Raw genomic sequence first — 24,811 nt, 5'->3', positions numbered from 1 at the left:
GGAAAAACCAAAACTGACACTGCCGCGATACATTTAAGCTATCTTAGAAAATTACAAATTACATTAAAAAAAAGAGATCATTTTCAATAAGACGGAGAATAATATCAAATCAAAGGTGATTTAAGATTTTATTCGCAAAAATTATATCTTTTAAACACAAATATTAATGTTGGAGATGAACTTTTAGATAGTACATTTGAAGACTTTTTTTGAAGGTTTATATAATTTATAAATTGCTTCAATGAAACAATCCGTAACTTAATTTTATTTTTACGCAAATATTCAATGCTGCTTAATTGAATTCTAATAATAACTGTTTTTTTTTTAAATATTTGAACCAAATATTGAAATTTTAAAGGATTGTGACAAAATTCTGTAATGTTTTTTGAGCTTTTTTGTACTTTCCTTTTGGCATAATTAGCCCCAAAGATATGTCATTCTTGCAAAGAGTAATTATCATTGATAAGAGCTTCAAAGTATATAATACCCTGAATGATTTCTTATAGTTTGTATCTTGCGTGAAAAGAACTGTGTGTGTGTTTGGGGGGGGGGTTATGACTTGACACGAATGACAATATTTATGATTTAGTGTCCAGGTTTGACCAATGGGAGGTATCTATCTATTGTTGCAGCAAAAGTACATAACTGTTACTTTAAAGTTGTAGTCTTAATTTCGGTGCTGTACGTAGAGTTAGTGATTTAGTTCGTTGAGTTAGTGATTTGCAGAAAAGTGTAGTTACTTTACTTGGTTTAGTGATTTTTTTAAGATTTCGATTGAAGATTTTGTGGAAAACGCATTAACGCAGGATGTCTAACGATGTCTTTGCTCAAGGATATTAAGTAAGTTTTTCGTTATTTTTTACTGATTTATTTATTGATTAATTAGGGCTTCATTAATAATTGATTAGTTTACTTATTGATTAAATAAGGCGTTATAATTAGAAAAAAAATGTTTCTTATGGTTCATCTGTGTCTGAATAAGTTTTAGTATTTGAAATTTTCTAGTATTTAAAATTGTTGAATATGTTTGAAAATAAACTAGGAAAGTAAATATGACTTAATGTAATTTTAATTTAATGTAAGATTTATTTGATTTAATAATTTGTTTTTGAACTCCTCCAAAAGTTTTTCTAAGTTTAATTCAGTTTATGGATGAAATGGTTTTTGGTATTTAAAGTATTTTATTTGTTTTATAAATTATTTTAATTTGTGGTATCAGGAATTAATTGATTCTGCATTGAAATGTCAGAAATTACATTTAATATCTGATTTCTCCCACTCTTCCTATTAATACTAATTTGTTTTTGTTCTCTTGAAAGTGGTTTTTATTGATGATGTGGATTTCGTTATTTGAAATATTTTTTAATCAATTTTATTCTGTGGTCTCAGGACTCAGTTGATTCTGCAACGAAGCCCCAAAAATTACTCTAAATATCTCAGTTTTTCCTTGCTGTCTTTTTGAATAATTTTTCTTGCGAAGTAAATGCGATATAATGTAATTTTGATTGAATAATATAAGATTTAGTTGATTAAATTATTTATTTTTGACCTAACAAACAGATTTTGAAGAAATTTTATTTAACTAAGTTGATAGCTAAAATGGATTTGATTATTTAAAGTACTTATTAATTTATTTTATAAAATATTTTATTCTGTGGTATCAGGAATCAGTTTATCCTGTATTGGAGAGACAGGAATTACTCTAAATGTCTCAGTTCTTTCTCTCTCCTTTTTAATACTTTTTTTTAGCAAAATAAATGTGACAAATGCAATTTAATTTCAATGTAAGGATTTTTTGATTAAATGATTTGTTTTTGTACTCCATGAAGTGTTTTTGAATTAAATTTTCTGTAGTTAAATACTTAAATGTATTTTGTTAGTTATAATATTTGTTAATTTGTTTTATAAAATATTTTATTCTGCGGTATCAGTAATCAATTGATTCTGTATTGAAGCGACTGAAATTACTCTAAATATTTCAGTTCTTCCTCTCTCTCTTTTAATGCTTTTTTTCAGCGAAGTAAATATGACACAATGCAATTTTAACTTAATGTCAGATTTATTTGATGAAATCATTCGTCATTAATGCTCCCAGAAGAAGTTTTTATTTAAAATTTCATAATTAAAATGATTATAAATGGCAATTGTTTTGAATAGAGAGCATTAATTCATTAAGAAGTTTTTTATACTGCAATTTCCGTATTCTTTTGCACTTAGGTTATTTAAATGAAAATTTTCTGACAGAGAAGAAATTACCTATTCAAATTTAGATTTTCCTATTTTGTTTCCCCTAATGAAGGGAATGAAATATATTGCATCTATTGATATAGATTATTTGGAACATTTAGGAAATAGAGGAAGTCATTTTTAATATTTTGGAGGAGTAAAATAGTGCATGATTTTTTTTCTTTAATATGAATTTTGTTAAACAATTTAGGACGACGGTTTGTTAAGGGATTTATTTTTTTCTCCGCCTATGATTGTATAAAATAACATAGTTTTGTCACAGTCAATAGTAGGCACTCCTGTAGTTGCTGCAATGCGCGCATTGACTACTTTTTATTTGGTTTAGTACTTATTTCAGGAAAATGGTTCAAAGTTACTAGCTTCAGAATTAATTTTGTTATTTAAAATATGTGGTGATGTTAAAAATTTGTCAAATATCTTTTTAGGAATAAAATTTCTTCATTTCACTTGCGAAAATGGATATAAGAAAAAGTGGTTACATTGCGTTCAAAAAATATAGTTTCTTTACTATTACAGTAATTTTACAGTAGTTAATACAGTACAGAAAAACAATAATTTTTAATCAGTGACATTAAGATATAGATGGGGACTTAAGCCCTTTGATCATTTATTTAGCTGCTTATGAATAGAAACTTTTGATCCAATTACGTCTGAAAATATTAACTTACGTCAAATTTAATGAGATCTTTTTGTAATTGATAATGAAAAATTAAATAATATAATATGTGATTTTAATTTTTAAAAAATAAAATTTTCCATCATAGTTATTTTCCAAAATTCAGTTATTCAGTTAAATTTCAAAGAAAATATGCTGGTGTAAAAGAGAGGTAAAAGGAGGTCTCTACCCCGCTCCAAAAGGGGCATACGGGTAATACATGGTGACTATCGTTACTGCAATCCTCGAATCAGTCAGAGGACCCGGTGGTGCATGGACACGTGGTTCCATGGCCCCGAGTCACGCCCGACAAGAGTAACACTTTCGTTCGACGGACAGAGGAGACCGAAGGGACAAGCCCGAGACGGGTGCGGCGGTGCCATGTTCGGCTGCGAACGACTCACTAGGGGTGTTGCACCGAGAGACGACCGCCATGCCACGACCCATCGAGGCATCCTCTGACTGGAAGGTTCTGAAACCATTCTGAACTTTATTTAAAATTTAATCAAAAGGATGACTGACAACCTGTCGGTCTTACAAATAAAATGAAGTAAAATATAAATTACAATTGAAATACAAATACAAATTGAGAGCACCCGGAAAGGGTGGAGGACGCCATATTTCAGCTCACAAAGTTTGGGGAATGATCAATATGAAATTCTTGTTCTTAATACTGCAATCGCTCTTTGGTTGGATGGACACGATCTTTGTCTTGCTGTGTGATTAACATTTAATTTGGAGCCGTATTTTTTGTTTGCGAAGTCGCAATTCACACATTTACTTTTCTTTATGCACTCGTTCATCTTATGCCCCTCTTCGCCGCAGTTTGCGCAGTTTTCATTGTTCAAACAATCTTTAGCCATGTGCCAGTATGTGTTACACTTGTAACATCTTAGTGGTCTTAGGTATTCTTTGGCTCGATGGACGGACTAACCAATTTTAAGTTTTGTCCTACTCATAATTTTCTTGAAGACGCTAGGGTCTGTTTGGATCACCCAGTGTTTCCCTTGTTTGCCATTGATGGAGAAACAAACTTCAAATTTCCCATCAACCATTTCACTGTTCTGATCTCCTAATTTTTCTTTGAGCTCTTCTTTACTAATTGTCTCATCTATATCAAATAAAATGACTCTAGGGAGTCTCATGGCTGGGATTTGACATTTAAAATCCTTATCCAGACCCTGCTCTTCAAATTCTTCTTTGATTTTCTTTGCATCACTCTTAGTCAACGTTCTGATTGCTATACCGCCTTCTTTTAATTCCTTTAATTCCAACTCGAAGCTCAGTTGGGTCAATCCTTTCCTTAAGTGACTTTTCCGTTTCCTCAGAGGAGCAAGGCGCTATTGGGCGCACGACTATCACATGGTCTGGCTTTACATTGGGGGCTCCTTTACTGTTGCTGCTCTTTGTAATTTCAGCATAAGTCCTTTTCATCTTTTCAGAATTTTTGCAGATTACATTATTTAAAGCTCCTTGTGCTTCATCCTGAAGCCTCTTAGTGTACGCTAATACTTCACTTTGATTTAGAAATAAGTCGTTGTAGTCCATTGCAATTTTTCTTAGTTCAATCATTTTCGTAACATCCAGTTTTTTGTTTACGTGTTGGCTGATGAATCCTAGGAATACTTTATTAAGCTCTTGTGCCTTTTTGGACTACTCTTTCCGAGAAAGATCAAACGACTCTTCGAGGTCCTCCGGGATAGAATCCCCTTCCTCAAGATCACTCTCGCTCATAATGGGTCCTTGAAGTCCAAAATGATTTCAATCAAGTTTCTAAGTTAGTCTCAACTACGGCTCCCAAGCTCCGATTTCGTCGCTCGAGCGATCTAAGTGTAAATACTTGAAGTATTGAAAAAATGAAAAATTTCTTTGAAGAATCAACCAATCGAAAATCGAAGCCAGGTGAGCTGTTTTCGGTCTACCGTCCCCTCTGTCTGCGTTAGCCACCCGAAGGTGTTACTCCCTCGTACCACGAAGGGGTGCAGAGCAGGTGTTATAAAGCTTGACCTTGGTGTTAAATGGTAGACCTTTTAAGAATTCGATGCAGGAAATAGACTCTCGGCCGTTGTTTCACTGCGAGTATTCGTTCTCGAATTACTTAGTTGGCTCGTTCGAATTCTAAGGGACACGAGGGAAAGAGAGGTAAAATATATACAGATATAACCACTAATTTACTGATATATCACGTACTACAGGAATAGCCCTATGTATGTCCTTGGGCTGTGAAATACTGTAGTGAAGGAAAAGGTTCTCATCTTCACGGATGGGTTTTACTGATTATGTGACGATATTATCGTTTGTCGATATTTCTTTTGCGCTTATACTTTTTGATATTCATCGTGTGTTGATATTTATCAATATTTAGCTTATGTTAAGATTTTTCGTACATACTAAATATCGTTAGAATATATTTTAAATATTGTTTTCGCTATGAACTAAAATTATCGATGTTTCACTATATATGTATTGATACACGAACTATTAGCTCCGAATTTGGCTGTAAATAATAAGTGAGTCCTAAGTTGAAAGATTTATCGTACACTGTAAAGATTAACTTTACAGAACAAAAATTTATTTTTAACAGGACTAGAAACTGTTTAAGAAACTGCTTCTGTTTTCAACTGTTATCTGCTCACTGTAAAAACTTCCTGTTGTTTTTGCATACATTCTCTGTATATTTGCAAAGCAGTTTTTCGCACTGTATAATTACTCTTTCTTTTACAAATCATTTTACGATTAAGTATGGAAAGTGGTAGAGAAGTATCGAAAAATACTTGCTCTTATTTTTCAGGAAATATTTAATGATATTAACATCGTATAAATAACACTGCGATCCAATTTTATTTTTAAATCGATACTTTAACTATATATTTCTTTAAAATAAAATTTTATGGCAAGTTACCATACATTTTTATTCTGGTAGGCTTCTATAGTTTAAACTTTTTTACGCTTAAACTAGTTATTGAAATAATATATAAGATGAAAACAGTTTAAGAATTTCTTCATATTGAGATGCCTAGGGCTCCGGTAGCATAGAGGACCCTTTGAGATGACCCAATAGTTTTGTTATTTTAAATATCTGGTAATGTTAATATTTTGTCAAATATTTTTTTTTGTGAATAAACTTTCTTTATTTTACTTGCGAAAATGGATAGAAAAAAAGTGATTACGTTACGCACTTTTAACTTCGAAAAATTGAGTCAAATGCTTATAGAATTTTTTTTTCTTGCAAATAAATCTTTTTTTGAAAAATATGGTAATTTTTAACAGAGACATTAAAATATAGAAAGGGATTTAATCCCATTATACTTGAACGCAACTGCTTATAAATAAAAGTGTTAGCATAGAGGATCATTTGAGATGACCCAGGCTCGAATCTCAGCATCGCGGAGAATGGTCGTGCGAATGGTGCTCTCGGCATGCACTGACCACAATGCAGGCATACATTTTTCGTAGAAGTTCTTATTGAAATAACAGAATTTTCAGAAATAACAGTACTTATCAGGTAAAAAAACAAGCACCCGTTTATTTGAAGGAAAAAAAAACAGCAGTATTTTTACGAGAGATAAACAGTTTTATGCTGATACTTGAGCTGACAGTGCTTTTCTGCAAATTCAAAAATTTTTTTTTATAAATAGAATTAACTAAGCGGACACTGGAAATGCTGCGTACATTGTAAAAAATTCTGAAAAAATTACTGGCACCCTTGGTGCATCATCTTCAAAATCCATTTTACTGTAAAATCCATTGTTACTGCAAAATTATATGTTTTTATTGTTTCTAATGCCACCTGCCAAATACCAGTAAATGTGTTATGTGAAACTAACCAAGGCATATGGTGCGTTTTCCTGTTTTCAGTGGCGCCATCTATTTCAAAGAACACGACTTCAGCCCCACACTTCCGTCACAGCTGGTGTTAAAGGATGAACCAATTCATACATCCACGGATCGTAATTTTGACCTAAATCAGAAAGCGATTAGTTAGAGTCCAGAGTTATTGATTTGTTATGGGAATTTGGAGGACTTAGTGCCCCGGCAGTGCACCAGTCGCCATTTACTATACACGGGGAGACTTCGCTAGTCTGGGATAAAGCCCACTGCTTCTCGGACATGGTTCCAACGCCCTACCAAACCAACAGACTATTTCGCCTCTAATATAATTTTATGCATTAGTTTATGGAATCACTTTAATTTAACAGAATTATATATTTAATTACGGTGATTTAGTGATTTTACAGTAAATATTATTGCAAAATTTGCAATATATCAATATTGTCCCGAAATATTTTACTGTGAAACGCACCAGCACTCTGAATGCCAGTACTTTTTACCGCCATTAGTTTCAGAATTTTTTGCAGCGTAATTTAATAATACCATTGTTGATACATTATTTTTTATGAAGTGTTATGATTTAATTGCTTATATGTTTTTTTCAGAATCTCTGCACCCGTTAGACCCTTTCATCAGATAAAGAGAAAAGCGGTCGAAGATATTGCTACTAAAAACAGCAAGAGTATGAAAAGAGATCCTGAAACAGAGAAGCTTCAGCACACTCCCAGGTGCCGATTTTTTCCGAAGTGCCGCATGGGTCAAANTTTTTTTTCAGAATCTCTGCACCCGTTAGACCCTTTCAACAGATAAAGAGAAAAGCGGTTGAAGATATTGCTACTAAAAACAGCAAGAGTATGAAAAGAGATCCTGAAACAGAGAAACTTCAACAAACTCCCAGGTGCCGATTTTTTCCGAAGTGCCGCATGGGTCAAAAGTGCCACTTCCAGCATCCAACCTGCAGGTATAATGCCGCATGCAAAAATCTGAAGTGCATTTACCGACACATTGGTCCCAGAAAAATAGAGCTCTTCGAGATCAAGGAGAACGAGCAACCCAACAGTTTTCGATTGCTGCTCGAGAAATTAGACAAACAAAAGCCTAATCCATACAAATGGGTAAAACCTAAAGATGTTGGTGCAAAAAAAGATGTACCATAGACGCAGAAAATTGGGGAGTAAAATAGGCATTTTAAAGAACGCGATTTTAATTAACAAATCAAATCCCGTATCCATCTTTGCACGCGATGAAAGGAAGAGTACTCGGTCTCTGCAATGAATGATGGAAATGTTATTTGAGTAATGTTGTTTGAATTAGATTGTAGAATATATAAAATCAGATGTGTATAGTAAGTTAGTTTCTTTTTTAAAGATTTCAATAAATTTTTTAATTCTAATTTTTTTTGTACTGTGGTTATTTAAAAATTTATTTTATTTCTGATTTATTGCTTTATTTAATTTTTTTTTCCGATTGCAAGATTTGATACTGCAGTACTTATTCATTTATCGTGAAAAGAGTTTATTAGCTAATGTCTTCTAGCGCAAGATTAACGTTCTTGCCACATTTAAACACACAGATTATTCAGTCTAGTGAATTTTTGCTTAGGATATATTATACTAATTCAGAACTGTAATAATAATAAATTTCCCGAGCCTTGCATAGATGTTTGTTACTTATTTTAGCACTCGTCAAATTAAAAAATGTCCCGTAAGCAACAGTGCTATAAGTTAAAGTCTGAGATTTATTTAATGCTATATATTATTCTTATAAAAACACGTAATTTAAGGATAGTGTTTATTTTATCTGAATTAAAATAGATGAATTTTTTAATGTTACATATTCATTGGGAAATCAATCAATGAGTTAATATTATGCTTTGTTGTTATTTAACAATGAATGAAATCTCAGTTTTATAATTATCCAAATCTCTTTAAGTTACTTGTTTTAAAAGTATAAAAATTCCTTATCCAATTCACACCAAACTCTAGTGTAGGAAATTTGAGTAGTGGAAGTTGGAATTTCAATTTTTTCAAATGTTACTTCAAGGGAAGAAAAAAATTCCATGATTTGAGTTTTTATGTTTTTTAGTTTTTTTAAAAAAAAGTATTAAAACGCAGCAATTAATATATTAATATAATATTTTTTTATAAAGAATAATGGAAGCAGATTTTGAAATATTTATATTGCTAAAAAAACTTTAACAGTTTTATAAAATTTAACACAAAACAGACTATAAATGTTTATGAAATGTGCTGTTTGAAAATTTTGAATGCTCCATTAAGAGTTCAGAATTTTTGATACATTTTGAATTTCAACAAGCATACAAACTGCAAAAAAGTTAGATGTTTCACACAGCTACGGATAGAAATTCACAGGAAATTCATGGGATAATAACTCACATAAAAATCATCAAATTTACGAAATTGTATTCGCGATTTGTAGGTTACTTTTATTTGTATGGGGCTATACAAAAAAGGAAAAGAAAAAACACATTACTGTTAAACTTGTTTACGGAAAAATTTGGCAAACACAAAGAATTTAATCAACTTTTATGATTTTATCAAGAATAAAAACTTGGGAAATTTTCATTTATAACGACTTTTACATACATTTGAAAGAAGTCAATTTAAGTAAGAAAAAAAATGCGAACAATCAGTTGAACAATTTTGTTACTATATTGAAAACAAAAAGAAACCCTATTTCCCCCTTTCTATTTCAAAGCTTATTTTCTAATTATTCATGGTATGACAGTCACCATACTAACCGGAGAGGCTTAGAGATCACCTACCCTTATTTTTAATGTTTATTCATTCATTCAAAATAAGAAATAAAAAACTATATTTTTTACAACAGGGGTAGAAGACTCTTTAAGAATTATGCGTCAATAGAAAATAAAAGGAACTAGTGATTACTGATTATTCTGCGTATTGTTCTACCCAATTAAAATACAAGTATTTACTCCTATTTAACTTAGATCAGTAAATTGAATAATCACTTGATAATTAGTACCCTCTCTTATTCTGCCTGTTGTCTCAATTTTAACTATTAAACCATGTTTTCCTGATGTTACCTGAACAATAAGCAGGTTCAATTCTCCTTTTAGTTCATTGCATTTGGAGTATATTTTCATTCAAATACTAAATAATGCAATTATAAATTAGTACTTTTTATAGGGTAGGTCTTGGATATAGTTCAAACCGAAGTAAAAAATATTAAGAACAGAGATAGAAGAAATGTTTATGCTTAGTTTCAATTCTAATACATTTATTCAACATATATTGTGTAAAAAATAGTGAAATATTGTGAACAAAAAATCAGAAAAAATTGTTTGAAAGCAATTTTAAAAAGTGGTCACTTCTTAATGTCGAGGGGAGATGATCACCTAATACAGCAATGGGAGAAGTGAATTTAATTTTTAGAAAATAACACACTTCATGCAGTTGATATGAAAAACTAACAATAGGCTGTAATGAATGAATTTTATCTTGAAAATAAGTAAAAATGAATGTAGCCAATAAAATTTAATGAGCAGATTTAATCAATCACTTTAAAAAAAAATCACATACATGTTACACATTCCATCCAGTCATCGCTTTTTATGTTTTCTGAAATTTCTAATATACCTCTTATTTTCTTAAACCAAGACTTACCCTAGTTACCTCAGAGCAGAGTTAATAGCAAAATAGAAAATAAAAATTAGTTACGTTTATTATATGTAACTTTTAAATTTTTTTTATATGATGGGAGACCTTCTCTTTTTTTCCTTATTTCTGTTTCTCCGAATCAAATAAAACCTCAATAAAGTTTATAGAACTATTAGTAGTTGTTCAAAATTTTTCATCGATAAAAAGTACTGTTTTGTACGTATGCATATTGACTTGTTTGTCACCACTAAATACGTGAATCAATATATATGATTATAAGTATTTTTTCCCTCTAAATTGACAGAGATCGAAACCAAATTAGTAGTATTAATAATTTAGAAGTTTTAAGTGTTAAAATGATTTAATTTGCGAAAAGGTTTTAACTTACACCCTTTTGCGATTCTACATTTCTTTATAGGTAACTTAAAATGTATAGTACAAATACTTTTGGTAATTATATAGGAACATCAAAAGTACTTAAGTGCTTAGATAGCAATGTCAAATATATAAATAGGTACAAATCAAAATTTATGCTGTTTGAAATAAAATTACATTCAAACTATGCATCTTACAGGTTATCATCATATTCGGTTTCAGCAATTCGATGTACCGAAAAGGGAATATGTTCAAAATAAGGTATTAAATATTCCTAAAACTGTTAACAATAAACTGATCTTGATTTCATTTGAATTCGTTTTATCAGATTCAATTAATTCTAAAAGAATCCACAGGATCTAAAACTATTTTCGTCTGCACAGCAATGTATTTAACCACAAAAGCTTTTATAGCTTCTGATTTATTAGTTGTATCGACGTGGATTGATATTTCATTCGATGAAATGTAAAATAATATATCGGAAAAACATGGCTTTTTTCTAGATAGTAAAGTGTAATTCTCCCCGTCCTCCCAGTAAGTTCTAGATTTTGATTGCACCTTATATTGGGAGAAGGTAAAACTTTTTAAATTCATTACATTAGTTTAGGAGACATGGCCTGAAGTTATATTAAAATCACCTCCTTGCCTGAACTATTGGGGTATTGCTACTCATTTTGAGTGTCAAGAATCCTTACTCATAGAAAACATTTTGCACGTAGAATCTAAGCATTTTTAAAGTTTAAGAGTAATTTTTTGTTTTTTAACAAGAAAAATTTTCAATTAATAAAATCTTTTGTGGGACATGACATATACTGTGATGTAAATACTGCGAAACTATTGAAAGTCTGATTTTTGATGTTTCATATTCTTGAAGCTAAAAAAGGCTCTTTCAAAAAGTTCTCATTTAATAAACCCTTCCTGTAAAGAGATAAGGCTCCCGATTTCAATAAATGATATAAATGCTTTGTTTCTCGATTTCCATGCCTATTTTTAATAATTATTAATGCATTTTGTGAGAACATTGATTATATAAACCTTATTATTGTTTATCAACAGATTTCCCTCATATTTACAAATGACGAAATCATTCTTATAAGATTTATGCATCTAGTTAATTTTCACACATATTTGTGATTGAAAAATAAAACAAATTCAAATATAATCCTAATATTCACAAATGTGTTTTTAATAAAATAGTAGTTTAAATGTAAATAAACGAATAAATAAATTAAGACTGTATTGATAAATGAATAACTTGAAACTATAATGAAAACTTTTAACGGTAAAAAAACTGAAAATTCCCTTAAATTTTCTATAAAATGTTGATGAAAATCACTATAAATAAGAAAAATTATATTACATGTAAATTAAACGAAATAACTAAAATTAAAGGAAACTAGCATTAAAATCTATAAATTATAATAAAATAATGAAAAAAAAAATGGTTTCATAAATAGCATGAGATAGATAAGCATAGAATTATTTGGTAAAATTACTAAAGATTTTCTAAAATTATTAATTTGTATTCTAATCAAAAAAAGCGTTCAGAGGTTTTAAAGAATACAACTTACAAAAAAAAAAAATTGTAATTTTAGGTATAATAAGACGGGCGTAAAGTAAGGGGAACTCAAATTTCATATTCGGAAAAAAAAAACTATTTATGAAAATAGAGAGGACATTTTTCTTTACTTTGATAGGTAAGGAAATTGGTGCTTCACAATTCTAGATTGAGAAAAGTATGTATTTTACAATCCTTTGTCCATGAATCCATCTTTACTACTTTGGACTGAGAAAGATGATTCGAGTCAGTCTGGGGGGTTATTACTAAATACATTTTTCTTATTTATGAAGCAGGAAACAGCCTTTTGTACTTTTAATATGAATGGAAAGCGTCTTTAGCCTTAGGTATGATAAGAGGTGTGACAATAACAATGATTTATAATAATGTAGCGAAGCATGTTATCTCAAACAATCTTCTACCTTATGGGGGTGATCGCCAGTTCGCAGGTGTTGATCTGAGAAATTTTTATTTAAATTAACTCATTTCTGAGAAAATAAAAGATATTCTTGAGGAGACTGAAACAAAGTGATTGAATTTCCCTCCTTATATTGAATTCCTTTAACAGATAAGCAATTTTAAGAATGAGACAATCGCTTTTCTTTAATTTTTTTAGATGTGTTGTAAAACTCAAACCCTTTTAAAAAAGAAAGTTTTCTCTTCTATATGAGTTTTTTATAATTTCTTCAATTTACAACTGGACCTCATTTAACACTCTCTATAGCTTATCTCAACTTTTGACCGCACTCCTACCGAAACTTCTAAGAACATATTTTAAACGCTATAGCGGCCCATATTTTCATGGTCAAAAATCTAAATAGAATTTAAAAAAAGTGAGGTTATTTAATGAAAGTTAACTTTGTGTTAGATTTCACAACTTAACTATTTTTTTGCGCTAATTAATCAACTTAATCAAAGTCAGAGTACAAAACCCTTAAGTTATAATGCATGAAAATCTGACAATTGCATAAAAAAGACTTATAATGCTTTTTTTTCATGTTCACTGCATGAAACCTGGTACATTTTTAATTATGTTTCGTTTTTATTATGCATGTTTCGTCAAATATTTCAAAATTAAGCTAAATTGTTTCAATGATAAAGTTGCTAGGGTAAAATTTTCGGAATTGTATATTTTACTTGAATCATTTGTAGCCTATAGTATTATCCACAAAGTTATTTTCGTGGCGAAAATGGAATGCGCCAATAAAAGAAGAAAATTGGAAGAGAATAAAAAAATTTAATGAAAAATTTGACTTTGCCTTAAGGGCACCAGGAACATCTCGACAACAAAAATAAAGGAAATTTTCCCTTATAAAATTTTAACAAACAATGTTAGCTTTCTAATATTTTGTGTGCTTAATTATTGTTTAAATACCAATACAAAAACATAATAACCAATACAAAACTATGTATATATTGTTTGTAATTCGCATAATTTCAAATCAATGTAAAAAAAAAATCTTATGAATGGATCTCACGGAGGTACACTTTGCGAAAAATTGAGTGAAGATATTACACTAAATTAACATTTATTTTGAAGAAAACAGTTGATTCTATAAAGTAGACCTAAATATTTGATTAAAATTTGAAAAAATAATGCCAAATGGATGTTCTGTAGATAGATTCGGGTATTTCGTCAATTTTTTTAAGCATAATTTTTGCTCAATAATAAAAAAATGTTAGAAAATATTCATTATTTTAGGTCTACTATGTAGATATATGCATAAACAAATCCTGTACCAAAATTTGCAGTTCTGCATACAGCAGATTTTGAGAAAAGTGTACCCAAAGTGTCAAAATATGCATTTTGAGAAAACAGTGAAAAACGAAAAACATTATAATATTTACATTAAAACTTTATTCCAATGACATATAGGCAGCTTTATAACCTTTTTATGCTAGCCAGGAACTCACATTAGTAAATGAAATAAATTTTTTCTTTAAATTTTTGTTTTTAAGAGAGCTGGAATCTCACAACATTCAATTTTATTTTCTCGTCAAATATTGGCACTTTCGAAGACAAAAAGATTTCTTAAAAAAACTATAAAATCTTAATAAATACAGGTAAATGTTGAAGACATATCAATTAGTTAACATTCTAATGTAATTTGCACTTTCATAGAATGAAATGTTACGACAAAAAATTTATATGCATCAAAAAAAGTTAATCTTATAAGTATAAATAAAAAAAAAGATTCCTTATGTTAATACATATATGATAAGGCGCTACAGAAATTATAACAAGTACATAAACATTAAACAATTTTTAAAAAAGAATAAATAGCAATTTTTCAATTTAGAAAAGAAATTCAACAAATCAAAACGCTCCAGCACCATAATCGGATTTGTCTTTTATAGCGAGAGATTCGTTGGATCTCATATCTTTCTTTTTTTAAATCCTGGCTTCTTTGGTTGCCAGTTTCATAGCACGTTCTGCTTCATTTACTCGACGAATGTCAATTCGTTCCAGTGCCCGTGCCATATAAAATCCTGGCTGAATGTTTATTTGTCTAAATACATCAACTCGTTTAGAAGTACCGTCATTGAAACAAATGACGGCATCCATAACGCCGAACTTCAGAGTGTTCAATGTTGAGAACGATGTCTTGGGCAAACGCTCCCATATGATATGGTTAAAACTCTCATTAGGATTTTGAGTTTTGCCATGGGTGCATTTTTTTAACAAGCGCTCATCAGCTAAAGCTCTGAACACAGGCTTTATGGCATGCATTACAGGCTCCGGGAGAGAGTGTTTATGCTCATAGTTTTCAGATGATACAGCTTTATTATATCCACACCATGTATCGGAATCTGACGGACAGAGACCATGGTGCGGTGAAGCATCTGTTGAAATTTTATGAAAAAAAATTGCCCAGACTGCCTTTGACATTTCCTCAACAGGTTTACCAACATTTCTTCGTATGGCTAAACCATAATATTTCTGAAACAAGTTTATCTCGTTATCAGTAAGTCTGCCACGACCACACAAACTTTTCCCATCTGACAACTTTTTCGTTTTGTAACTAATTTTCAGAGCTCGAAGGCGAGCTCCCATGCGCTTTTGAACATGCCCTATGCATTCTAATTTATTTACCACAGAGTCATGCCCATAAAAGTTTGCTGCTTGCACAGCGAGAAACGCTTTCGAGTCTCCATCTCCCAAATAATTCATATATCGAACACTTCGTGTTGTTTCGGAACGTTCGAATATTTTCAATATGCCTGCTGCTTCCATTCCACCACTAGACCCTTCATAGGTTTTCAAACATTCACCTTGAGTGCAACACAATTTAGTACATTTTGGACAATATTTAGTTAAACATTCAAAGTCAAGAACTTTACCAGTTTCAACAGATGTGGCCGTAAAAACACCATTTAATGACGTGTGTCCTCTCTTTTGCCACGACCCGTCAAATGCTGCAGCTATATCTCGCCCGCTATTAGAAAGCATCACAGTTTCTTCGGTGGCTTGTTTCATTGAATTTGAAGAAACAACATTCAAATTTTCTGTAATATAGTTAGAGTAATCCTGAAACTTTGCAGGTGGTGGTGGAAGATTTAATATTGCACATAATGTTTCTGCAGATCCTCTATCTTTCCCAATACACCTCATTCCATACACCATGCGAATATTAACATCATAATATTGTTTTGAAATAGTTGATGTCATGGAACTTACGGCATTACCACAAATATTACACATCAAATTCAAATCTACAGCAAGATCTTTCCTGCTTTCTTCTCTTACAGAAGCTGTAATGCATTCAGTGTTGTTGCAATTTTTGCACATTACAAAAGAATTTAACAAATTAGAGAGTATTTCCAAATCAACTAGAATGTTTTTACTACACTCACTATTGTTTAACTGAGGTGTAATTGAACATTTCCTCTTAGACGCACTTGTACATGTTTCGGGATCAATAGCATCGTGGTTGTCTTTTGGTTTAGCAAATTGATTTCCGGTATATTTTTGCCTTCCAAACTTCTTGGAACGAGCCATAACAATTTAAATAAAACAATATAACAAAAATAAAATGAATTAAGATAGCAAAATGTAACTATCTATCAACAATTTCGCTGTTTTTTAAGTGTAGCAAGACATTATCAAATATCAAAACAAGCAAGATTTAAACATTTGCAGTCGAAGTTAAAGTTAATAAGATGAGTTGCAGTTAGAAGAAACTATCAAGTACAAATTGCAAAAATTTTAATTAAGAAAAAATATAAAATACAAGAGTTAAAATACTAAAAAACTATAACATGTCAAAATTGAGGGGGCGTGGCACTTTTGTTTACATTTGTTTTTTTAAATTTTCTGCATAAATTAAAATCAAAAATACCACATACTATATATTAATCGATTCAGAAAAGTGCCACCTATCGAACTAAATTGGAAAAAAAAGTTGAAATTTTGGTCGATTTTATGTTCTTGGTGCCCGTAAGCAGTTTCAAAGTTTCACATTATTTTTCCATAAAATTCACGTTTTCAGTGCAAGGAAAAAATATGTAAAATAAACCTCAAAATGAAAAATAATTAAAAATGCATTTAAATAACTTTAAAGATATTACTAAGAATTGTTAGTCTCCTTAGTATCTGATATTATCCATATAAGTTTAGATATTGAAACAAATTTTGAAGCTGTAAAATGTAATAAAATAGAATATATGCGTGCCTGGAAGACAGTACTTCTTCAGGGAACACACTGTCTACAAACAGACATGAGCCTTTCTGTTGTCAGTGGAAAAACCAAAACTGACACTGCCCCTATCCATATAAGCTATCATTAAAAACTACAAATTACATTTCTAATTACATCAAAAAAAGGATCATTCTCAATAAGATGGAGAATAATATCAAATCAAAAGTGTTTTAAGATTTTATTTGCGAAAAATTATTTCTCTTAAACACAAATATTAATGTTGGAGATGAACTTTTAGATAGTACATTTGAAGACTTTTTTTGAGGGTTTATATCATTTATGAATTGCATCAATGAAACAATCCATAACTCACTTTTATTTTTACACAAAATTCAATGCTACTTAATTGAATTCTAATAATAAAGGTTTTTTTTTAAATATTTGAACGAAATACTTAAATTTTAAGGGATTGTGACAAAATTCTGTAATGTTTTTTGAGCTTTTTTGCACTTTTCCTTTCGCATAATTAGCCCCAAGGACGTGTCATTCTTGCAAAGAGTAATTATCATTGATAAGAGCTTCAAAGTATATAATACCCCGAATGATTTCTTATAGTTTGTATGTTGCAGGAAAAGAATTGCGGGGGGGCGGTTACGACTTGACATGAGTGACAGTCAGTTATGATTCACTGTCCAGGTTTGACCAATGGGAGGTATCTATCTATTGTTGTAGCAAATGTACATAACTGTTACTTTAAAATTGTAATATTCATTTCCGTGTTGTACTGTGAGTTCGTGACTTAGTTCTTAATAGTTGTATTAGTAGAAAAGTGTAGTTGCTTGATTATAGTCTTGAAGTTTGGTGTAGTGAATTTTTTATCAAGATTTTTCGCAGATCTCTTAGGATCATTAACGATGTCTCTGATCAAGGATATTAAGTAAGTTTACCTTATTTTTCTTTGATTTATTCATTGATTAATTAAGGCTTTTCATTCTTTTATCTTCATTTTATTTAATACGTTCTAATTAGAAAAAAAATATGAGTTACGGTTATGGTTCATCCGTGTCTGAATAAGTTTTAGTATTTGAATTTTTTTAGTATTTGAAATTGTTAAATATATTTGAAAATAAACTAGGAAAGTAAATATTACTTAATGTAATTTTAATTTAATAGAAGATTTATAGGATTCATAATTTGTTTTTGAACTCCTTCAAAAGTTTTTCTAAATTTAATTCAGTTTTTGGATGAAATGGTTTTTGGTATTTAAAGTATTTTATTTGTTTTATAAATTATTTTAATTTGTGGTATCAGGAATTAATTGATTCTACATTGAAATGTCAGAAATTACATTTAATATCTGATTTCTCCCACTCTTCCAATTAATACTAATTTGTTTTTGTTCTCCTGAATGTGGTTTTTAGTTAAACTTAATTAAGTTTATTGATGATGTGGAATTCATTATTTAAAATATTTTTTAATGAATTTTATTCTGTGGTCTCAGGAATCAGTTGATTCTGCAACGAAGCCCCAGTAATTACTCTCTAAATATCTCAGTTTTTCCTTGCTGTCTTTCTTAATACCTTTTCTTGCGAAGTAAATGCGATATAATGTAATTTTGATTAAATAATATAAGATTTAGTTGATTAAATTATTTATTTTTGACCTAACAAACAGTTTTTAAAGAAATTTTATATATCTAAGTTGATTGCTAAAATAGATTTTATTATTTAAAGTACTTATTAATTTATTTTATAAAATATTTTATTCTGTGGTATCAGGAGTTAGTTTATCCTGTATTGGAGAGACAGGAATTACTCTAAATGTCTCAGCTCTTTCTCTCTCCTTTTTAATACTTTTTTTAGCAAAATAAATGTGGCATAATGCAATTTAATTTTAATGTAAGGACTTTTTGATTTTAACTAATGTAATTTTAACTTAATGTCAGATTTATTTGAAGAAATCATTCGTCATTAATGCTCCCCGAAGAATTTTGTATTTAAAATTTCATAATTAAAATGATTATAAATGACAATTGTTGTGAATAGAGTGCATTAATTCATTAAGAAGTTTTTTGTACTGCAATTTCTGTATTCTTTTGCACTTAGGTTATTTAAATGAAAATTGTCTGTCAGAGAAGGAATTACCTATTCAAATTTAGATTTTCCTATTTTGTTCTTCCTAATAAAGGGAATGAAATATATTACATCTATTGATATGGATTAGAGGAAAATTAAGTCATTTTTAATATTTTGGAGGAGTAAAATAGTGCATGATTTTTTCTTCTTTAATATGAATTTTGTTAAAGAATTTAAGACGATTTTTTGTTAAGAGATTTATTTTTTTCTCTGGCTATAATTGTATAAAATAACATAGTTTTGTCACAGTCAATAGTAGACACTCCTGTAGTTGCTGCACTGCGCGCATTGACTACTTTTTATTTGGTTTAGTACTTATTTCAGTAAAATGGTTCCCAGTTACTAACTTTTTATTTAAAATATGTGGTGATGTTAAAATTTTGTCAAATATCTTTTTAGGAATAAAATTTCTTCATTTTACTTGCGAAAATGGATGTAAGAAAAAGTGGTTACATTGCGTTCAAAAAATATAGTTTCTTTACTTTAGAAAATTAATGGGTTAAAAGCTTATAAAAATGAATATTTTTTTACAAATTTATCTTTTTTAAAAAAAATAGTAATTTTTAATCAGTGATATTAAGATATAGAAGGGGATTTAAGCCCTTTGATCATTTATTTAGCTGTTTATGGATAGAAATTTTTGATCCAATTACGTCAGAAAATATTAACTTACGTCAAATTTAATTAGATTTTTTTGTAATTGATAATGAAAAATTAACTAATATAATATGTGATTTTAATTTAAAAAAAAAAAATTCAATCTTAGTTATTTTCCAAAATTCAGTTATAATGTAAAGAAATTTCAAAGAAAATATGCTGGTGTAAAAGAGAGGTAAAATATATACAGATATAACCGCTAATTTACTGATATATCACGTACTGCAAGAATAGCCGTATGTATGTCATTGGGCTGTTGAATACTGTAGTAAGGGAAAAGGTTCTCATCTTCACGGATGGGTTTTACTGATTTTGTGACGATATTATCGCTTGTCGATATTACTTTTGCGCTTATACTTTTTGATATTCATCGTGTGTTGATATTTATCAATATTTAGCTTATGTTAAGATTTTTCGTATGTACTAAATATCATTAGGATATATTTTAAATATCGTTTTCGCTATAAATTAAAATTATCGATGTTTCACGATATATTGATTCACGAACTATTAGCTCCGAATTTGGCTGTAAATAATAAGTGAGTCCTAAGTTGAAAGATTTATCGTATACTGTAAAGATTAACTTCCCAGAACAAAAAACTTTTTAAGAAACTGTTTCTGTTTTCAACTGTTATCCGCTCACTGTAAAAACTTCCTGTTATTTTTGCATACATTCTCTGTATATTTGCAAAGCAGTTTTTCGCACTTTATAAATACTCTTTCTTTTTCAAATCATTTTACAATTAAGTATAGAAATTAGTAGAGAAGTATCGAAAAATACTTGCTCTCATTTTTCAGGAAATATTTAAAGATATTAACATCGTATAAATAAAACTGCGATCAAATTTTATTTTCAAATTCATACTTTAGCAATGTATTTCTTTAATATAAAATTTTTTGGCTCATTAAGTTACCATGCATTTTTATTCTGGTAGGCCTCTATAATTTAAACATTTTTACACTTATATATTTTTTCAAAAACTTTTTTAAGACGAAAAGAGTATAAGATTTTCTTCATATTGAGATGCCTAATGCTCCGGTAGCATAGAGGACCATTTGAGATGACCCAGGTTCGAATCTCAGCGTCACGGAGAATGGTCGTACGAATGATGCTCTTGGCATGCACTGACCAGAATGCAGGAATACATTTTTCGTAGAAGTTTTTATTGAAATAACAGAATTTTCAGAAATAACAGTACTTATCTGGTGAACAAATAAGCATCCGCTTTTTTTGAAGGAAAAAATAAACAGTATTTTTACGAGAAATAAACAGTTTCATGCTGATACTTGAGCTGACAGTTCTTTTCTGCAAATTTAAAAAAAAATTTTCAGCATTTTTTTTGATGATGCCCTTTTTTGATTATGTCCTTTTTTGATAGATAAGTTTAGTACTAACCATCCCTCTTTGTTAAAATATTGGTTTTATGTTTATTATACATTAATAATATTGGCTAGGTATTTCGCTTGCATTTTTACTTCTTTTTCAGTAATTTAATTTTTTTTGCGTCGATTAATTGCCTTTCCATCATTTTACCACTTTCATGGTTTTTCTTTCGATTTTAGGCCATTAATAGCCAATTTACCATTCTTTAATAATATTTAGTATGTCACACTGAAAGTATACTGAAATTACAGGGTTAATACTAAAATGAAAAAAAAAAGTTTTAAGGAGCTATTTTCCTTCATTTGAAAAATATCGTCCATTTTCAGGATGCAAGATGTTTTTAAACTACCAAAACCTACAATTATGCAATATATGATCTTAAGAAGTTACAGGGGGTGAACAGAATAATGGAAACACTTTTATACTTATAATTTTTTTCTTCATGTTCCTCAAAAAGTTATCTTATTCGTTGATACGGATAATCAAATTATCTTATTACTTTAGAAGTGTTTAGATCCTATAATTTCTCCTACATGTAAATGAAGTTCAAAGGATTGAGGGACAGACAATATATTATAAACCGAAAATAATGTTTTTAATCATTCTGTGCCAAAAAATATAGCAATAGTTTTGTAATTTGTGACAGTTAATTTGGTTTACTATAATTACCCAAAATTTCGTAAGCCTGACTTAAATATTTATGGAGATATGGTCATTTTTATAAAAAATTGCTAAATTTGGATTACACTGCTGATGCACGCACAGACGATGTACTTTATATCGTAATTTAATTTAAAAAATTTCACAGTATAACAACCATTGTGTGCTTTATTTCATGTACTATCATGAGCTTATGAACTATCATGTGCTGAATTGTTTCTGTGAAATTTTTCACTTTCAAACTTTCAATATGGGCTCATAGTTTTTGGAGTCATCAGATGTCAAGTTATATCAGGTTATAAGCGAAACAAGATACCACTTAAGCTGCTTAAGCTTAAGTTTTTTCATTCAAAAGTCTTACTTTAAAATTCCCATTATTAAAGCAAAATTTTTAAGAAAAGAATGCTTAAAATTAATTTACGTCGTTAATTTTTTCGAATCATGCAGTTTTTGAACCACTCCATATATGTGATTTTTTCTCTAATGGGTTCAAGAAAAGTGTCATGTAGAATTAACTAAGCGGACACTGGAAATGCTGTGTACATTGTAAAAAAATCTGAAATAAATTATGGTAAAAATTACTGGCACCCTTAGTGCATCATCTTCAAAATTTTTACTGTAAAATCCATTGTTACTGCAAAATTATATGTTTTTATTGTTTCTAATGTCACCTGCCAAATACCAGCAAATGTGTTATGTGAAACCAACCAAGGCATATGGTGCGTTTTCCTGTTTTCAGTGGCGCCATCTATTTCAAAGAACACGACTTCAGCCCCACACTTCCGTCACAGCCTGTGTTAAAGGATGAACCAATTCATACATCCGCAGATCGTAATTTTGACCTAAATCAGAAAACAATTTGTTAAAGTCCAGAGTTATTGATTTGTTATGGGAATTTGATGGACTTAGTGCCTCGGCAGTGCACCAGTCGCCATTTGCTATACACGGGGAGTCTTCGCTAGGCTGGGATAGAGCTCACTGCTTCTCGGACATGGTTCCAACGCCCTACCAAACCAACAGACTATTTCGCCTCTAATAAAATTTTATGCATTAGTTTATGGAATCACTATAATTTAACAGAATTATTTATTTAATTACGGTGATTTAGTGATTTTACAGTAAATAATATTGCAAAATTTGCAATATATAAATATTGTCCCGAAATATTTTACTGTGAAATATTTTACTCTGAGTGTCAGTACTTTTTACCGCCATTAGTTTTGAAATTTTTTACGGCGTAATTCAATAACACCATTGCTGATACATTGCTTTTTTTATGAAGTGTTTTGATTTAATTGTTTATTTTTTTTTCAGAATCTCTGCACCTGTTAGACCCTTTCAACAGATAAAGAGAAAAGCGGTTGAAGATATTGCTGCTAAAAACAGCAAGAGTATGAAAAGAGATCCTGAAACAGAGAAACTTCAGCAAACTCCCAGGTGCCGATTTTTTCCGAAGTGCCGCATGGGTCAAAAGTGCCACTTCCAGCATCCAACCTGCAAGTATAATGCCGCATGCAGAAATCTGAAGTGCATTTACCGACACATTGGTCGCAGAAAAATAGAACTCTTCGAGAACAAGGAGAACGAGCAACCCAACAGTTTCCGATTGCTGCTCGAGAAATTAGAAAAACAAAAGCCTAATCCATATAAATGGGTAAAACATAAAGATGTTGGTGCAAAAAAAGATGTACCATAGACGCAGAAAATTGGGGAGTAAAATAGGTATTTTAAAGAACACGATTTTAATTAACAAATCAAACTCCGTATCCATCTTTGCACGCGATGAAAGGAAGAGTACTCGGTCTCTGCAATGAATGAGGGAAATGTTATTTGAGTAATGTTGTATGAATTAGATTGAAGAATATATAAAACCAGATGTGTATAGTAAGTTAGTTTCTTTTTTAAAGATTTCAATAAATTTTTTAATTCTTATTTTTTCTGTACTGTATTTATTTAAAAATTTATTTTGTTACTGATTTACTGCTTCATTTAAATTTTTTTTCCAATTGCAAGATTTGATACTGCAGTATTTATTCATTTATCGTGAAAAGAGTTTATTAGCTAATCTGTCCTAGCTCAAGATTAACTTTCTTGCCAAATTTAAACGCACAGATTATTCAGTATAGTGAATTTTTGCTTAGGATATATTATATTAATTCAGAACTGTAATAATAATAAATTTCCCGAGCCTTACTTAGATGTTTGTTACTTATTTTAGCACTCATCAAATAAAATAATGTCCCGTAAGCAACAGTGCTATAAGTTTAAGTCTGAGAATTATTTAATGCTATATATTATTCTTATAAAAACAAGTAATTTAAGGATAGTGTTTATTTTATCTGAATTAAAATAGAAGAATTTTTTGATGTTACATATTCATTGAGAAATCAATAAATGAGTTGATATTATGCTTTGTTGTTATTTAACAATGAATGAAATCTCAGTTTTATAATAATCCAAATCTCTTTAAGTTACTTGTTTTAAAAGTATAAAAATTCCTTATCCAATTCACACCAAACTCTAGTGTAGGAAATTTGAGTAGTGGAAGTTGGAATTTCAATTTTTTCAAATGTTACTTCAAGGGAAAAAAAATTCTATGATTTGAGTTTTTATGTTTTTTAATTTTTTTTAAAAAAAGTATTAAAACGCAGCAATTAATATATTAATATAATATTTTTTTATAAAGAATAATGGAAGCAGATTTTGAAATATTAATATTGCTAAAAAAACTCTAACAGTTTTATAAAATTTAACACAAAACTGACTATAAATATTTATGAAATGTGCTGTTTGTAAATTTTGAATGCTGCATTAAGCGTTCAGTAGTTTTGATACATTTTGAATTTCAACAAGCATACAAACTGTAAAAAAGTTAAATGTTTCACACAGCTACGGACAGAAATTCTCAGGAAATTCATGGGATAATAACTCACATAAAAATCATCAAATTTAAGAAATTCTATTTGTGATTTGAAGGTTACTTCATAATGAATCGAAAACTGAATGCATTTTTTGATAAACTTTTATT

The 24,811-nt window shown here is 29.8% G+C and overlaps 1 protein-coding gene across 2 annotated transcripts; it reads left to right on the top strand.

Moving 5' to 3' along the window:
• The first annotated feature begins 553 nt into the window (after positions 1–553).
• On the top strand, positions 554–23,715 carry LOC107447130 (zinc finger CCCH domain-containing protein 14-like). 2 transcript variants are annotated; one of them, XM_071178491.1, is made up of 2 exons: positions 554–840; positions 23,098–23,715. In XM_071178491.1, exons 1-2 carry the CDS (start codon positions 818–820, stop codon positions 23,477–23,479), a joined length of 405 nt encoding a protein of 134 aa, XP_071034592.1. In that variant the 5' UTR covers positions 554–817; the 3' UTR covers positions 23,480–23,715. The 2 variants fall into 2 exon arrangements, with proteins under 2 accessions (XP_071034592.1, XP_042912450.1); XM_043056516.2 differs by lacking the exon at positions 554–840 and adding an exon at positions 17,603–17,884.
• Positions 23,716–24,811: the final 1,096 nt, after the last annotated feature.

This window comes from Parasteatoda tepidariorum, chromosome 3 (assembly GCF_043381705.1).
Source record: "Parasteatoda tepidariorum isolate YZ-2023 chromosome 3, CAS_Ptep_4.0, whole genome shotgun sequence".
In the NCBI taxonomy this organism is placed as follows: domain Eukaryota; kingdom Metazoa; phylum Arthropoda; class Arachnida; order Araneae; family Theridiidae; genus Parasteatoda; species Parasteatoda tepidariorum.
Note: the sequence above shows the minus strand (reverse complement) of the source record. Positions and strands in the feature narration are given on the sequence as shown.

Coding starts and splice junctions, on each gene's coding strand:
- LOC107447130 (XM_071178491.1), top strand. CDS start 818: ATGTCTTTGCTCAAGGATATTAA. Junction 841..23,097: donor TCTTTGCTCAAGGATATTAA/GTAAGTTTTTCG, acceptor TTTTTTTTTCAG/AATCTCTGCACCTGTTAGAC.